An 18,792-nucleotide genomic window follows, 5' to 3' on the forward strand; every position below is an offset into this window, starting at 1 on the left:
TGACACAAGGACACATTTTACAATAAAATATAGTTCTAAATTATGGATTTTAATTTTGCATTATTTTCCCGAAATTTCATATAATTTTTTCCCATAATTTTTATAAAATGTTTGTGGTGTACAATGGGAGAGAAAGGAAAACAATCAGTAAGACATGTAGTGGTCCAATAAAGTACATTAGCATACAGACATTTAGTATTGAGCACAGAATGGTTGGCTGAGTTACAATCTCAGATGTCTGTTTTAAGTAGTGCAGACATTTGGGCAGGTTAGTGAATCCGATTACGGGGCTCACCCCGTAGCCCCCGGGTGTACCATGCAGCCCTCAGCGGATTGTGTGGGGGATGGGCTGAAATTTCACATAATTATGTGAAAACAAATTATGCAAATTTCGCACACCCTTACAAAATACCTAACTACAGGTTTTAGCACAGTGTAATCAGAATCTGCCCTTAAAAGCCCATTGTGCTGGGTTATGTTAATGGTATTTGTAAAGCGCACTATTGCCCTGGAGGGTATCCTGGCACTGAATCTGGTGCAAGGCTAGCCTGGCTAAGGGCTGGCGAGCGGGTCGATTTGAAGAGCCAGGTCTTGAGCTTTTTACTGAACTCAACGATGGAAGAGGAAGCTCTGATGTGTAGTGGCAGGTCATTCCAGCCTTTGGGAGTGATGTGGGAGAAAGCCAGGCTGCCAGCTCTGGGTTTGCATATGCGTGGGATGGGTGCGAGTAACAGTCTAGCCAAGCTGAGGTATCTGATAGGTTTGTGGAAAGAGATTTGGATGTTGAGACTTTGAAACTGTGCATGAGGGGTCTGAACTGGGCCTGTTTGTATACTGGGAGCCAGTGAAGCTCCCCAAGGTGTGTTGTGATGTACATATGGTGTGGTAGATTGAGTGTCACTCTGGCTGTCAAGCCTGAATGGTTTGAATTTGGTGAGTTGCTTGCTGATGCAAGAGTAGAGGGTGTTCCCTTAGTCTAGTTTGTTTGCAATGAGGGCATGGGTTAGAGTTTTGCTGGTACTGGTTGGGAGCCGTTGGGAGATTTGTCTCAGCAACTTCCGGGTGTGGTAGCAGGAAGCAGTGACTGAATTGACTTGGTCATGTTGAGTTAGTTGTCAATAACGATCCTGAGGTTCTTGGCATGGGTAGTGGGGTTGAGAGTGGGTTAAAGTTTAGCTGGCCACCAAGTGCATCCCACAGATTTGGGTTCTTAGTAAAGGACATGGCGTCTGTCTAGTTGGTGTTTGGTTTGAGACAGTTGGTATTCATCCAGTTGATGACTTTGCTCATGCAGATGGTGAAATTGGTCCAAGTGTTGTGGGTCTTATCCAAGATGGAGAGTATGAGTTGAATGTCATCAGTGAAGGGGAGGACACTGATTCTGTGGGAAGAGATGTAAGCAAGTGAGATCATGTATGCGTTAAAGAGGGTCTGATTGAGGGAGGATCTTTGCAGTACTCCAGAGATTAAGTTTCGGGTATCTGAGCAGTTGGGAGTCAAGACAGACTGTCTGAGTTCTTCCCATCAGGAAGGAACATTCAGCAGTGTGTGTGTTTTTGGATTCCAATCTTATGCAAGTGTTGGATGGGGGATACTGTACTGAATGCCAATGAAAGGTCCAGAGAGATGAAGGCTGCTGTGTCTCCTCTGTCCAAGATCATATGGATGTTTTCTGTGGAAGCAATGAGGGCTATGTCCATGCTGTGGTTGGGTCTGCAGTTGGATTGGCTGACGTCGAGGATTTGGTGTGCGTTGAGATGGTTGTTTAGGCATTTGTTGTTCAATTTCTCCAGGATTTTGGCTAGGTATAGTATAAGGAAGATGGGTTTGTACTTGGCGAGTGTTTATGGGTCTGGAGATGGATTCTTGAGTAGGGTGGGAGTACTGTGAACTGGTTCCATGCGTCCGGACGGTGGCTGTAGAGACTAAGGTGTTCAAAATCAGGGAGATTGCAAAACCAATGGGTTGAAGTCCCTTAGCAGATACATGGTGTGGGCAAAATCCAATGGAGCCCTAGAGAGGATGAACTGCATGCTGGATGTGGTTTTCACTGTGGAAATTGTGGACAATACAGTAAGTGTGGTTTCCCTGGAGGAGATAGTGAGTCATGAAGCGAGGTCTGTCAGGTCCTGATTGGGGTTATAGTTGTCGTATATGCTGGTTATCTTACTGTAGAAGAACTGGGAGACCTTTACACATGAATCATGTGAGGGAGTGATGCTGGTGGGACAGGTGCTGTGTAGGGGAAATCTTATGATGGCAAAGATCACATTGGTGCTGGCACTGATACAGTAAGTGAGCACAGAACATTTAGTGACATACATAACCTGTTGGTAGCATCTGAAGGCAAATTTGAAGGCCTTATCCCCGGTATCCTGCTCAATCTCCATCTGTGTTAAGGTTGTTTACAGGGGCTCTTAATCTTTCTGAGTACCTCAATGCACTAGCTGGCTTGCGGCCTGGATATTGTGACTTTGTTGGGTTTGAGAGGAGCTTGTCAGTGCAGGTGGTGATTCAGTTGTTAATGTTTGTGATGGTGTTGGAAAGGCTGCTGCTGTGTTCAGACTGGTGCTCCTCAAGTTCAGTCGTCCAGTCTTTCTCTTGGATGATGTTCCAGTCTTGGTGGCTGGTTTGAGGGGCGTTGTTCTGTGCTGAAGCAGGATGGGATGGTCGATCTTATGAGGGAGAAACAAGGTGTGTGATTGTGTGGCCGAAGTTGGTTTGAGGTCCTAGTGGTCTGTAGATGAGGCTGCCGCTTAGGGTGAAGTTGGCTGTGATGTAGAGTTTGCAGACAGGGGATTCATGTTGCTGGGTGTTGTGTTCAAGGAGGTGGTGCAGCTGATGAAATCCTTGAAGATGATAGCAATACTGCCACCAAACTTGTGTAGTCCATCCTGCCTGGAGATCTTGTAGCCAGTAGGGATGGCTGCAGAGATGTTAGGCGGATGTGTGGTGCAGCCAAGTCTCAGTGAGGAACAGCTGGTCTGGTGTGCTGCCATACAGTAGGCCCAGATATCTATGGCATTTTTGCTGAGTGGGTGTTTAGGAGTGCGTGGGAAAGTGCAGAGTGTTGTGTGGTCTTTGGCTGAAAAATTCTCGGGACCTGGGTTCTGTTGCTGTAGGGGTGATGTTTGTTGGGTGTGGGAATGTGCAGGACAACTTGCAGGTGGAGCAGAAGAACACCCCTTCCGTGCTTTGTGGTGCGGCGCAGCAGGGCAGTGATCAGGTTTTGAGAACGTGGTGGGGTAGCGGTGGGGGCTTGAGTGTAGGATCAGGGTTGCTGGTGTAAAGTGTGGGCAGGGTGCAGATGGGCATGCACTGGGTGTGTCCACTCCGCATTTGTGCTGCATTCTCCACTAAGTAGGTCCTGGGAGGGGAGAGGGAGAGGCAGGAAAAGAGGTAATAAGTGCACAGGGATGCAGAGGGAAAGAAAAGAGCGGGAAAAGGCTAAAGAAGGTGGTGAGAGAACTAATTGTATGCAACAAAAGAGCAAAAATGACAAATAGAGAACAAGGCAGAAATAAGAAAAAGTGGCAAGTGGAACAAGCAGAAATAAATGAAAGAAACAAATAGAAAACAAGTAGAAATTAACAAAATTGACAAGTATATTGCATGTAAAAATGAGCAAGAGTGGCAAATCAATACAAGGCAGAGATGAGGAAGATGAGACAGGAAATTGGCAACAAAGCAGGAAAGGCAGTAATAAAACAGTGGCAGTAATTAAAAAGAAGGCGTGAAAGAGAAATGAGCAGGAGAGCGTGCAACAGATGAGAAGCAGGTGAAGGGAGGACAGAGCCTCAAACATGCTGGAGCGTGGTCCACAAGGGTGTTGCCTGGTCCAGGCACAGGTAAGCCCTAGGGGAGGTAGGAAACACTTTCTTAATGGCTGGTCCGCGCTGCAGCAGGCCATTAAGTAAGTCCTGCAAGGGTTGAGGAGAACAGGGGGCTGAGAAAGAGTACAAGGCACGTGAAGCGAGAGATAGGAAAAGAGATAAGGAGCAAGCGAGAAGGCAGAGGGAGTGAAAAAATAAAAAAAGGGGTGACAAAGGATGAGAGGGAAAAGACCCTTTAACACATGCCTTTCATAACAAGTAGGCCAGGCAAACTGCTTTGTCATAACTTTTCGTTAAAAATAGATCACTCCTAAGGAATCTGACATAACTTTTCCTAGGGAATCAATAAGGATTACAGCCTTTGCAAATGCTCTTGATATTATAACCAACACAGGTCTACTGAAGTGCACAACCATCATGCATGTTTTTTTGTATAAAATTACAAAAATAATATAAAACTCCTCTCAATATGGCCTAACAAGAATCAACATAGTGAAACTCTTCTCCCACGATTTGTCAGTGGAGATCAACACCAAAACAAATGCCTACTATGGCAAGCTGTGTGATTATATGTTACAATCTATTGTTAGAGGCCTACTGGTTTTAACTAAAGCTGATCACAATAAATAAGCCAGCTCTACTGCCTTTGCCATAACTTATCATAATAAACATACCAGACATATGACATCTGGCATAAATTTGACCTGCACACCAATAAGGTCTATAGGTTTTACCATTACCTTATCACCATAAACAACTCGGGCCCAATGTAGTTAATATAAGCTTTCCCACAAAGTAACCATTAAACATATAGCCATAAAATTACAAACACATACAACACTATAACTGGCAAAGCAAAATGCTCTCTCTCCTAAAAAGGCTTAACACGTATTCCCAAAGTGTAAATCTTTTATGCCCATGATTTGCCAGAGGGGGTAACTGTCATCAAAACCCTTGCTTATTGACATAAACATGTGCTTTCAAAATAAATACACCTTTTTTTGGAACATTTCATAATAAACATATCAAGCCTAGAGCTCTCGCCATTGGCTTGCCAGCATACCTAAATCATTCCTGCTGTATTGAGTATAAGCTATGCCATTAACAAAAAAGTGCAATATAAGAACTCTTTAGTGGAAGCACACACATTTGGCCCAATCAAAACATCTACTCCTGTCCACCATGTGGGTAGAGCCAAAGCCACTTTCTGTAGTATACTGAAGGCTCTTTTTTAGGTTGATCACACGGGATTTAGAGACACCAGCACTTTCAAGCCGACCTAAAGGGGACTTAGGTAGGACCTGGTACTTTAGGCTTGTTAAAAAAAAAAAAAAATTGCCTTTAACAATGTAATGAGCTCCTCCGGCTAGATGAGATTTGTTAGTCTTTCTGGGGTAACGGCTCACTAAAAACCTTGTCTCAAAAATACACTTTTTACCAGTTTACTAGTAGTTGAACACTTTAATTATCTAATTTCAATCTCCAAATGAAGGCCTTTTCAGCCTTCTTACAGGAGTCGACTAAAGCATGATACTAGCTCGGTATGTTCCAAACTTTTACAGATGGGTATTAGGATAGACAACTGTGAACCTCATATGTAAATAGAAGGCTGCCGAAAATTCACATTTGTATATTACTAGGTACAAGCATGTATTTGCTGCCTTAAACATTTTGATCTCCTACTGTGGTACTGTGAATACATAAACCATGAGAATATGCATGTAAAAGGTAAAGGAAGCGTTGTGACGTCAGTAAATTCAGGAAGACAAACAGAGAGAGAGGTGGGTAAATGGCACACAGTGCGCACAACAAATCAAATATCCCCCAAAACTCTAAAAGAACTTTTTTATGCTACAGCAGTGGTTCCCAACCTGTGGTCCCGGGACCCCTGGGGGTCTGCAAAGCCTCTTCAGGGGGTCCCCGACTCTGCTTAGAAAATTAAACATTATTAACAAATTAGGTCCCCAGCTTTCAGTAATGACTTAATGGGGGGTTTCCGGACTCCAAAAATTATCCAGTAGGGGTCCCCGGGTTCCAGTAATCATTAAATGGGGTCCACAGAAGTCAAAAGGTTGGGAACCACTGTGCTACAGGGTATAAATATAGTGTTACATCTGCCTGGTATTTGTCTTCCTAGCATATAAGTGGGCAGATTTTGCCTGCTTTTGTTGTTTTTTCCAGCAGACATTCTCTGTGTAGGTGCAGAACACTTTGAAGTTCCTCAAAACCCCATTTGTATGTATAGGCGTTGCAGTTTTGATGTGCTGTTGGGCATTAGGATAGATTTACAAACCACAACCTCTCTAATGTAAGCATAGAATATTATGGGTTGTCTCTGTGGTGTGGTTCACAGTGGTGGCCTCTGCCTATATTAGCTCAGCCATGGCATGGTTGCCTGTTGCTCATCCGAGTCCTGATGCACCTTTTAAAGATGATAGGGAAGTCTGTGGCCCTTTGACAGGTCCTAGGCGAGTAAGTCTTAGCTGTCAAAATCTGCAGAGTTGTGATCCTCCCCTGTGGTCTGTAGAATAGAGGTTAAGTGTATTGTGCTGGCTTGTAGTGCCTGGATTGGTATGGCCTTTTGCTGAGACCCTGGTCTGGGCAGGTTGATACCTTTGCCCTTGTCCTTATGTTACCAGTAGCACAGTTCCCATATTGCCCTATTTCCGATTACCCTCATTGTGCCACTTCCTCCTCACATCTTATGCTTCTGGGTTCTTGCCTAGAACCACCTCGGGAGAGGTGACTCTGCTGATGTCTAGTCTAGGGCACCTGTGGACTCAGAGTGGGAATGCCCTGGAATACTTATTGCCCATAGACATGTAGGTGGTTGTTGGCAAGAGAAAAGGGTGAAGAATTAATGAGGAAATGCTGTTTACCTTACCCAAGATTATTTAAAAAATGACTACAATAAAAGCTAAACTTGGTTCCAACATTTTTGCCGTTCAAGCTAGAAAGTTAATCTCCCACACCGGAGTTACTGCAGTAGCACTGCGTTAGTTTCGTCTTTAAATAAATGTCGGGTTTGTAAATAAACGTCTGGTCTGTAATTAGTGAGATGCGCTGTATTTTTCCCTGGTCGATAACCCCTCTGTCTGGTAATAAACTTCCCTCCAGCTCTTGTCACCTCGGACATCCTTGGTTAGGGCCTGCTTCTTGGGCTGCCTATGGGCACGGCGCCTCGTTTGCCTTACAACAGTTTTCTACATACAGAATGTTCCCTCCGTTTTTGGAAAGTCATTTATCATGCGCAGTAGGGTGCAGAAAAGAGCTGAAAACCACACTGACACGTTCCCTTTGAAAAGTGTCATAGGATCTTTTGTGTCCGCGAGGAAGACCGGGCCTAATTTAAAAGAAAATGTCGGATTGCAGAAGAGGAAGTTTCTGTCAGCACAGGGTCAGAGGTTTGTAGCGCACATGGAAAGTGCACCAGCAAGTAAGCCGTCACTAACAAGTCTAACACCCCAACTCCCCCACCGCACCCCCACGTGAAGGGAACATCGGGGTCTCATTACCAGCCACAGTGTTGAGAAACATCAGGTATTCGAAGTTGGAAATCTCTCTGTGCTGCCAGCGCTGGGTCATGTTCGACGCCTTGAAGATCTGGCGAGGGGTGGCCAGGGAGATGCGCCTGTAAGACAGAAAGAAACACGGAGCCGTGTGAGCGCTGCTTCACCTGGACACAAGGGGCACCCCCTGTGGGTGTCGCACTTCCCGCTCAAGTTCTGTCAGGATGAAAAGGTTACTATCCTCCACGTTCACACCTTATCACAACAACTATCAACAAGGAAAATCTCACAGTTGAATATTCCGTCCAGATCGTGTCCTCTTCTTGAATTTCAATTATTTCAAGCACGAGTTCCAATACCCCTTCGTTTCAATAAAACAAATTCATTAAAAAGACGCGTCTGCGTAGTACAACGTGCACTTTATAACGGGGATTCGGTTTATTGCAGAAATGTGAAGCAGAAGGCCGGGCCTGCTAGTTTTGTGAAGACCAGAGGACCCCTGTTTATTTTCACGGTTTTATAACCTAATGAGGGCCGAAGAATAACAGTCTTAAATCAGGGGCTGGACATTGTCATGTGCCACGTTCATGAATCTGCGCTGCAGCTGCACGCGCCCGGGGCCTGCGAGGGCCTAATCCGCGCACAGCCAGCGGGTGTGACCACGGATCCGGGGACATTACCAAGGAAATCACGGCTCACACCTTGGAATAAACCTGTCGGCCACGATCTGTATCCGAGACACGCGAGGATATACTGCAAGGCAACAATCAGGAGAAAGGGGGTGCTGGGTTCTTAAACCTCGGCGTCTGGGAAACTTTGGGGGGCAGCTATAAATAACCCGAGCAATTAAACTATTGGTGTTTCCGATGCAGATTTCCTGAAGTTTGTCACAAGAATATATTAAACCACTTCCCCGTATTTATAAATCAAGCACTGAGGAATTTCTCCTGGACGTCTAGCGGGGAACAATGTCCGACCTCCTCTTTCAGCACACACATTACCAAGAAAAAGAAGCACAGCATAACGCAAAATATAATCTGATATTATACTGAAACACACCAGGGACAGCCACGCTGCCAGCAAACAATGTGGATATTCCCACAAAGATCTCCATGAAAATAGAATGCAGAATTAAAATGCAATCACATCTTCTAACGCTGATTAGATGATGCAACTCGCAGGTGAGAAAACAGTGGCTGAGAAACTTTGGAGCATATATTGTTATCCATGAAATTCACCGACTATATTCAAACTCGCTTTTACAGCAATGCAGTTATATGTCAAACATGTCATTTTGTCTAGCTTTTAATACTGCAGGCTCGCTTATTTCAAAAAGCTCCCAATTTTAACAGATCAATTAACCGAGGCATCGGCAGTTTAATGTGATTGTCCTAGGGTGACTTCATTTGTTCAAGTGGAGAAGAATGAGTTCATGTCTTGGGTACTTGTTAGATACGACGAACCTACTGGTTTAGTTATTCTATGGTAACGGCTGAAACAATGCTTGAGGGATTCAAGCTGGAACCTGCGCTGCAAAGTCTGTATCAGTTGTTTTATTCAACAAATATTTCACAATATTTGCGTTTAAAAAGTGGGATATTTAACCAAGTCCTGCTTTCGATTTGGTGAAAAGAAATGGGATGCCTGACAGCAAATAAAAAAACATTTATTTGAGGGCTTTGCACAAAAGCAAAATAGTATCTTACCGCCTTTTAAGTACGCCAAGTTTTGGCAGTTTGTAAAGGGAATTAATACACTGCAATTTATTTTAGTGGTAGTTCGTGATTCATTTTAGTGTAATTGACTAGGAACTCTTAATGCAGCATGCACATGAAAGAAAACTCTGCATCTCTAGATTTGCAACTCAGCAATTTAGCTATTGTGGCGTTTACCATGCCTGCACAGCGTGTTCAATGTCTGCACCTTGGTACTATGTTGTCGTTCCACGCAGGAGACACAGGGTTTTTATGTGCAACTTCTTACCATTTGAGTGGACACAAAGTTACACTTGTATTTGAAAATTATTGAAAATTCCGAGTTTTGACTCAAGGATATCTTCAAGTATGGAACACGGGAGGCGATAGGGAAGGGAAAAGGAAAGAGAATTGTCAGGAGTGGCCCACGCAACATTCCTGAAACATCTAAAGAGTCAACACACTATGGGTATTCTCAAACATTTGACATGTTCAATAAAGACCTGGAAGCATACTTGAAACGGGCAAGTAAGTATACTGTCCAAGCGAGAAACCGTATGCAACAGCCAGGGATTTAATGAGGACTTTGCATAAGGAATTACACCTTGAAAAATATTTTTCAGGCAGTGGAATAAAGTGGTTAAATAATAATCTCGAACCGGCAGATTTTCCACCATTTTAGTTTAAGACCTATGCATGAAATTCTACAATTTTCATCGATTTCCATGGGCACCCTAACAGAGTTTTATAAATCTCATGAAAATAATTACTTTATGCTAATCACAGGGACAAGCTAATGGCCTGTAAAGTTTCTTTGCCAATTGGTCCTTAATCTAGGGAGAACTTAAAAGCAGAACATCAAACTCCAGAACCTTCCGAATTTAAAAGAGAAGGTCTGCAATTATGGGTTTTGCTCTCTTAGGTTAAAAACTATATGCATGGCAGAAAATAGCCATCAGAGCTTGTATTTCCGACTTCTGACAGGAACGTGCATTCTTCCAACCAGATCAAGCTTACGATCAAATCAACAACTAAAATAATTTCCACAAGCTGCTACCACATTTGCTTAAAATAAATAATAGGAGTGTGGTAATTATGTTTGGATCACATTACCTTGTCTGTGGGAGTCCAAAATTGGTGCCAATGCCAACGCGTGGCAAACAATGAACCACTTTCTTTACAGTTGAATGGTCTGGAAAGTTGAACATCACAGCAACTGAGGGGAAAAAAAAAAGCTGAACCATGAAATCATAGGCAGCAGCAAGGTATATCACATCATTTAAAATGTCAAATCATAAACTAACAAACGAGCCAACATGGCACGCAAAAACATGCTGTTTCTACACAGAAGAACAGTGTGTGAGAGAAGGAGGCCTGAGCCACCTGTGTACGCAAATACATGAAGCTGACACCTCCAATTTATTGCTGTCACACTACTGCAACAGAGAGATCAAGAAATATGTATGTAAAAACTTCAATTGACGACATTGCTAAAGCTAGCCAGTGTATGCGGAAGACACACCGGGTTGTGATTATGTGGTGTTTTGCTGCTCAGTCGGTCTCACGTTTTAGATTTGACTCTGGTCTGCATCAATGTTTTTGAGAAATTGAGAAACAAAAATAAACAAAAAGGTTTACAAATTCGCATCTTGTATGCTTTGCTTAGCATATGTACGGAAAAAAGTACCTTGAAATATTTTCTCATGTGTCAAAACATTACCTCAGGATAAGGCAGACAGGAAGAGCGAAGCTAACTTTAGTCAACGTTTATTTACTCTAATGAAGAGGATATTTCATTTTCAAAAACCATAATACAATAATTTAAATGCTCCACTATAGATTAAGAGGTTAGCAGACCAAATCAGTCAACAATTTCACTTATTTACGTAAGGGTGAAAAGAGAATGATGTTAAATGATATTTTATTTGGTAAGGGTTAAGTTGAACAGCAGCGAAAAGCATATTCCATAGTTTAGGCTCGAATAATTCCTCATTCATCACATTTTCTGAAGTTTTAAACATGCAGGTCTCCCCGCAGATGGGTTTATTGTGCTACTTTTTTTTATTTTTTATAATTGACTGGGCTGGGGAGGAGCCATGATTAACAAGAGGCGAGGTTGTGAGTGGGCCATAATGCCAACCCCCCATCAAAAAATGGTAATAAATAAATAGCATCATACACTTGATGCCTCTGCATATATGAATTCCAACATGGCAATTTCGCATGTGTAGCAGTTTTTATAGAAACGTATTTAATCACAACCAGAATGTAACGGGTTACATTTTGCCAGAAAGTTACACACACAGTGAGAGACCTCGTGGCTATTTGGAAACTTGATCCCCTGTGTAAATTCAACAAACAACCCGAGGCCCAATAGAAAGTGTGTTGCTCATTTCAAGTGTAGAATACTGTGGTAAAAATATGGAAGTTGACCTATGCACTGTGGGAGTAACTGTGTGAGTGTATGTTTATTTGTACAGCTGTTCTAATAAACCTGTGATTTTCGACTACATGCATTTTGACTGTCAAAGCATAACTATATCAATTGATATACACAGAAAAAATACGTGCCCACACGTAGAATGTCTAGAAAAACAAGCATAAATGGTACAAAGCTACTACATTCGCTTATTGCATTTGGGCGACACCTACTCTCTCTTCTCCAGTTTGTCAGGAGAAATGCAAAACAAACATTTCATTTCGGACATCTTGTGTTGTTTTTAAGCTGTGGCTTAACGTAACGTATTTTTTCATATCTGGTAATGAACAAACAACTAACATATTACATTAAGGGTACTTGAAAGTACTTTGCAACATGCATGTTCATCCTTTGCATAGTACTGGGAGCTCTGAAACTAGTAAAAATGACTACACACAGTGGCTTAGTAGAACTGTCCTTCAGCATGAGTGCCAACAATCAATGTTACTGTACCAATTGCTTGCTGCAAATATCACTGCGAAAATTCATTGCACTAGCACAAATGTATGTAATCTGCACAATAGGATACTCAAATGAAAACCTACCAAGTTCATCCCTAATGTGGCTTCTGCGTAGCAGTACCAGGACAGAGAAAGAAAGCAGATCACTAGCACTAAAATGGGTGCACGGGACCCAAGTTGAGGTCTTTTATGGCGCAGTTCGGGTCTAAAACCCAGTCACAGGTGAAACCTTCTTTTTTCTGATACATAAATGCATTAAGCTCTGAAACTTCGAATGTTGGGGTGCATAAGGGAAATTAAACACTCATGACCTTTTTGTAGATGTGTTGGTAGGACTTCCCTTCTGTAAGATAGCACCAAGATGAATGTTATAGGTTCTTTACAGATCTTGAAGTTGAAAAGGACATTCAATACCAGGAAAATACTTATTTGTCTTTGAGAGAGCGAGAGAGTTCCAACAAACTAGCCTAGACACAGGCATAGGTTTTTGCTACAAAAGCCAACATGTAGCTGAAGACCCATGAAGCTGCAGTCAGGTGGAGTTATTTACTAGTAATAGTGATATCCTGATAAACAACATACTTTTCTACGGTAATGCTCTTTCAGATGGATACTCTATCTACCAGCATACTCCTCGCCTTTAGAATATCCCTAAGCATTACATTGGATCCATTAGATACTTCAGCATACCCTTGTGTGCCTATAGATAGATGTGCCCCAGAAGTGACGACTAGAACTGTACACAGGTGCCACACGGAAGCGTGGACATCAGTTTCTTTCTGGACACTGTCCATCCCCATGGACGTGAAAGCCCAATAGTAAAAAATTGTGCCACTGCGTAGCTCTGTGATTTGGGACATTTTAAGATGGAAAAGAGCCCATTCACAGACCGGGGAGGTAGAAGAGTGGTGAAGAATCTGCACTTAGATTGAACATTCATCAGAAAGAGCACTGCTGACCGCAGGTAACTTGTTCTTGTGATGGATACTTATAACCATATATTCCTCACCTTTCAATAGATACCAAAAAAGTACATTCTTAGGTGGTGGGCTGCAGGGAAACAGACCAAAAAGTCCTGCAGGCCTTAACAGCCAAAATGCCATTCCTGGTAGACCTGGTTATCACGGCAGTAGTGCTTCATGAACATGCACACTGACGACCACGTGCAGCCTGACATATTTCCAAACGAGACACTCCATGTACTAATGTGATGGTCCCAACCTTGACCCTGGTGGAATAGGTCCTCAACCCCTTCAGAGGATACTTCTTTGCTATTGCACAGCAGATTTTAATGCAGAGGACTATACATCTGGGCAAGGTCTGCTTCTGCACAGTTTTGCCCTTCTTTCCTCTAGACAACCCCACAAAGAGTTGGTTGTCAACCCAAAGGTCTTTGATACGATCAATATGAAAACTTAGCGCCCTAATGGCAGTCTAGCCAATGGAGTCTCTCTTCCTCTTTTAAGGGGCGAGGAAGCGCAATAAACATCTAAAAAGTGATGCACGGCCTGATGGGAAAAGCTGCTCTTGTCTTCAGCACCAGGTTGTCTAGAAAGAAGGTGGTGTAAAGAGGCTGAAATAACAGAGCTTGGACCTCACTCATGAGAAGAGTTGATATTATCATGATGAGGAAACCTGTTTTCAGTGTCAGCATGTGGAAGGGACAGCTGTGAAGCGGTGGAAAAGGATCTCAAAAGTAAGGACTACGTTAAGGTCTCATTGTGGCATCACAAACGACTTAGGCAGTAACTCGTGGACCAAACCTTTGAGAAAGTGCATCGTAACAGGTGATTTTAATGAGGACAGTTGGTACAGTAAAAGCAAAAAGGTCAACAAGTAAACTTAGAGTGCCCACTACAAGTCCTTGATGAGCCAAAGACACAATGAACAGCAGATCTTCCCACAGTCTGACTTTCGGGGGCGGGCGTATTACAGGTGTTGCAGCAAACCACTAACGTGTACCAGAGTCCTGGATAAAAAGCTTCGTACAAGGACACCTGGTCACAAAGATAACATGCACTACTTCGGGAGGGAGACTGCATACAGTCAAATGTTGCTGCTCAATCTTCACATGTGGAAGTGTAAATTGTAAAGAACTGGGTGCAAGACTGCCCTGCTGCTCCAACAGAAGATCCCTGTGAAGCAGCACCCTGATTTGGGAACAGATGCTCATGCACATACGCTTTGGATGCCACATTCTCCTGGCCCAATACGGAGCTACTAGGACGATTATCTTCAGAAATCGGAGTAGGAGAGGTAGTGGTGGGAAGGCATACACGAGTCCTGAGCTCCAGTCTAAGTAGAATGCATCCCTAAGAGGGAGTTTTTTTGGGAACTCCTACACACAAAAGTGCTGACACTGTGTATTCTTGGCAGTGGCAAAGAGATTTGGCCAGGGCTCTCCCTAAGACACCAAAAGCCACCTCTGGATGCAGATGCCAATTGTGATATGTTAAGTTATGCCAGCTGAGTTAGTCTGCCCTGGAATTTAAAGATCCAGCTGGGTGGTGTACAATTAGAGAGATGCCTTGATGATCCAGTCAAGACCAGAGGTGCAGGGTCTCTTGGCAGAGTCCAGGAGCCCACTCCAGCCTGTTTGTTGCAATACCACATGGTGGTGATTTTTTATCTGAAGGCTGGAACTAGCCCCCCCTTCATGAACAGCAGGAAGGGTTTCAGCACAAAGCGGAGGGTCCACAACATCAACTGACTGAGGTGGAGAGGAGTCCATGCTGGAGACTTGATTCCTTAGATCTCAACCTCTCTCAGATTACCTCCCCAAACCAGTAGTGATAGGTCTTTCACCAAAATCAGCTCTGGGTGGGAGGGGAGTCTGCAGCTGGTCCAACTGCAGTCAAGCAGCAAGCACTGTAGATCATTTACAGTCCTCTCAAACCTGGATAAAATCCAAAAGGTTCTATTGGAGTTAGGATCACATAGACTTCAGATATTAATGCAGAGCCGACATGGCACTATCAACTAGCAGGATGTAGGAGGCCAATAGTCCTAGGAGACTCAGAACTAGCCTCACTGAGACCAGGGTCAGAAGCAGAAACATCATAGCTCAAATGTCCAGGACTTATCGCCCTGGAGAGAAGGCAAAAAAAAAATCTGTATTCAGGAAGGATCCTATGAAAGGGAGCCTTTGGGCAGGAGACAGGTGTGACTTCAGCATACTGTCTGTGATAACCAAGGAGGGAAGCAAGTTCTCTGTCATCTGGAAGTGGTTTATGGATGACTGTGGCAAGCCTGCATTCAACAGTTTTTACTTCCGTCCTTCAAAGATATGCTGTGACCACCGCTTTGACCTTTGTGAACACCTGAGGGCCACCAGTGAGGCCAGAAAGGAGCAATGCGAACTTCCAAACAGCCTGGACAGTCAAAACTGACAAATGGTTCTCTGAAAGTTAATGTAATGTAGGTGAAATAGCCGGCGGCACAGAAAAGAATGGTAGGGCACAGCACCTCTGAAGTATCTGCAGGACCCAGTTGTTGGACATTATTGCTTTACACTTGTGGATGAAATGAGTGATCCAACCTCCCACGGGGCGCTTGTGTGCTCCAAAGAGGAAACTGAATTGCCACTGAAGGGGCTTAGAGGCTGCCGCAGGGAAGAAGAGGGGGGGACAGGGCTGGGAAGTTTATGCCCCAGTTTGCCTGGGTGTTGCCTGCTGGACCCCAGCCAGCGACCTCAAAAGTACTGGGAGATATGCTCTTGAGATGGAAGGCCATGGTGCTGCCTGAAGGAGAAGGCCCTAGCAATGGCTCAAAAGGGACAAATTTAATGTGAATAGCACCTGAGAGGTGTAGAAAGGCCAAGGAAGCATGCAGTTCTTCTGCCTACTTTAAAGCACTCGAGGGCAGATTCAGCCCTCTCACCTAAGAGGCGAGACCTATCAGAAGCCACATCCATTAGTGGTGCCTGGAACTCACACAAAAAGCCGGCAAATCTCATCCACGTGTGGCGCTGGAGCACCATGCTAGCACTGACCACAATAATCAAGCAATTTGATGTGTCTAATTCTGATGGGATGACATATTTGGCAGCATCCTTGCCATCATGAATGTTCTGTGCTAAATTGTCCCTGAATCTCACAGACACGGTCTAAAAAAAATTAATAGAGTTCCATAATGCATAGACGTAGCGCCCCAGCAAACAGCCAGTTTTGACGGACTGAAGAGCGAGGCTGACAAGAAAATATTCTCTTCCCTTACTCTTTAACTCTCCATGTGGTAGGGTCTTAAGTAAGGAATTAGGGTTGACTGCTGGTAAAGGCCTGTATCACCAGAATCTCTGGAGTAGGATGCAGCAAAAGAAAGGCAGGGTCACCTGTAGTTTGCCCATGGCGAGGTGCCACTTGCCTATTTACTGTGGGTATAAACAAAGTTTTGCTGAAGTGCCCATGAAGATATCATTAAGTCCCTCATTAAAAAATGGTAGTAGAAGTTCAGTGGAATGTTGTCTGGGTTGCAGGACCTCTGTCAATCTTTGCTTCGATGGAAGGCGGGTGCAAATCTAGGACTTCCCTTAGGTACTTCTGAATGTATAGTTGCTTCTTGGTCAGATGAGAGCAATAAGCCTCACATATATGTTTGAATCAGGAGTGTGGACAGGCAGGGACAGTTTTGGTAGGCCCGACGAAGGCCCCAGACCCGGTTGGGCTCTTAGCGAGGGCTGAAACATGTTGGCTTAATTAGAGGTTTCTAGAACATGAATTCCTTCAAGAAACCCAATTTGTCTTTTTTTCATCGATACCCCTGGTACCCTTTTAATAAAAGGTATTTTTAACAGTTTGTTCTGGATCCCTGCTTCTATCCAGTTGGTACTTTATCTAGGAAGTCCAAAGGTTTGTTTGAGTCGGTCCTGGTGGTGGTATCCTACCAGGGTGACGATAGGCACTGATGATGAAGCATGCCACTATTAGTGTGTGAGGCATCTACTCCAATTCTTTGGGATGACTAAATAGTGACTGTAGTGGTCGTTTTTTTGGCCTCCTTATGTTTTCAGGCCTAGTTGCTTTATTGTGTGTAATGGTATAGTTTGGGAGAATACAACTAGGTGTTAATCTCTCACTCTCACCGTGTGTGAATAACCTTTGAGAGTGCCCATAGCAGAGCCCTGCTAGGCCAGAGAAAGGATAAACAATATGACGTCATAGGGAGGAGCAGAAAGGGAGTCAACAGACTTGTCTGTGCACCATGACACAGCTTTCTTCTAATAACAGGCATACACCGTTTTGGTGGAGGGATGCCTGGCTGCCCAGATTACGTTACAGACTTCTAGTGGAAGGTCAAAAGCTATCAACTGCCACCACTCAATCTCCACACAAAAAGGCGGAGACTAGACAGGTTCGGGTGGAGAACCCTCCACATCCTCCCAAAGGGGCAGTCTGATCGAGGATCGATGGCCATGCTCAGTAAGTCGGCATACCAGACTCTTCATGCCCAGTCCGGAGCCACAAGGATTAATTGGGCCTGGTCATTCTTGATCTTCGTGAGAACTCTGTGCAGAAGTGGTATGGGGGGAAAGGCGTACAGGAGGCATGAGTTCCACTCAAGACAAAATGTTTTGCAGAGCGATTGCCGCCTTGGAAACTACAACGCGCAATACTGATCTAACCAAGACTCTCCCCACTGCTAAAAGAGACCTTCTGCCACCTCCTAAATGGGACTCTGTTTCATGATCGACTAAGCATTGCCGACTGAGTTTGTCCGCTCTGGCTTTCAGAGAGCCCACCAGATGTTGAACCACCATTAAAACGCCCTGATGTTCTAAAAGCCTCTTCACAAAGAGTCCACAAACCCATTCCGCCCTGCTTGCTGTAGTACCACATGCCAGTAGTGTTATCCGTGAACACCTGCACTACCTTTCCCTTCAATTCTAGTCTGATCTCACAGAGCTCCAAGAGGTTGATGTGGAGTCCGGACTCCACTGGAGACCAGATGCCTCTGATCTCCGCCTCTCCCAGATAGCCGCCTCAACCCGGGAGTGATGCATCAGTCACTACTTTCAGATTTGGTTGAGTAAGGCTCTGCAGATGTTGTACAGTTCCCTCCAAGATCTGAACTATGTTGGAGAGATTCCCCTGATGTTGCGCCCACTGGAACATCAGGTCCCACAGCAGAGCCCACAAACGCCATCTGGCATGTGTCACTAGAAGGATGCAGAAGGCCATGATGCTCAGCATCCTCAGTCATTCTTACCAAAATCCAGGATAGAAGCTGAAACATGGGTATCGTAGCCTACATATCCTGGACTCGCAGCTCATGAGGATAAGCCAGAAACCGGACTGTGTCCAGGACAGCTCCAATGAAAGGGAGCATCTGAGAGGGAGCAAGGTGTGAACCCCAGCGAATGCAGGAGGTCTGCTGTAGTCTGGAGGTGGGAGATGACGGCCTGGGCATTCTGACTACATGGGGCCAAAAGTTCCACCAGCGGTGTTGGACTGCCCAAAAATGAGGCGCATGGTCTCAAAGAATTCTTTAAGTTGGGCAGGGGTCACTTTGGCTCCCAAAAACTCAGTGAGATGCGGAGTAAGCCCAGACACAGGCTCAGCAGGTGGAGGCCTAGAGCAAGGTCATTCCCGCTAACTTGGACTATTCTAAAAGGGAGGAATCTGCTGTTAGAGGCATCTGTCATAAACACCCTTTAAGTACACGTGATAATGTTGCCCTAGTTATAAAAACATAGGCATTTACTGAGCACAACCAGACCCCACACTACAACATTCCTAGAACCCAGGTCAGAGTAATCACCTTACATTTTGCAATGGGAGACAGTGGTGTGAAAATAAATGTGTGGACAGATAGATGCAG

At 44.3% G+C, this 18,792-nt stretch overlaps 1 protein-coding gene across 3 annotated transcripts in view; it reads right to left on the reverse strand.

Annotated features, from left to right (window-relative positions):
* Positions 1 to 18,792, reverse strand: part of LRBA (LPS responsive beige-like anchor protein) — a 1,864,610-nt gene that overhangs the window by 539,100 nt on the left and 1,306,718 nt on the right. For all 3 annotated transcript variants that reach the window (XM_069242641.1, XM_069242642.1, XM_069242640.1), the window contains exons 42-43: positions 10,150 to 10,252; positions 7,349 to 7,464 (exon numbers count right to left, since the gene is read on the reverse strand). In XM_069242641.1, the coding sequence (XP_069098742.1) occupies positions 7,349 to 7,464; positions 10,150 to 10,252 (219 nt within the window). The remainder of the gene's footprint in view (positions 1 to 7,348; positions 7,465 to 10,149; positions 10,253 to 18,792) is intronic.

The sequence above is a fragment of the Pleurodeles waltl genome, chromosome 1_2 (assembly GCF_031143425.1).
Source record: "Pleurodeles waltl isolate 20211129_DDA chromosome 1_2, aPleWal1.hap1.20221129, whole genome shotgun sequence".
In the NCBI taxonomy this organism is placed as follows: Eukaryota; Metazoa; Chordata; class Amphibia; order Caudata; family Salamandridae; genus Pleurodeles; species Pleurodeles waltl.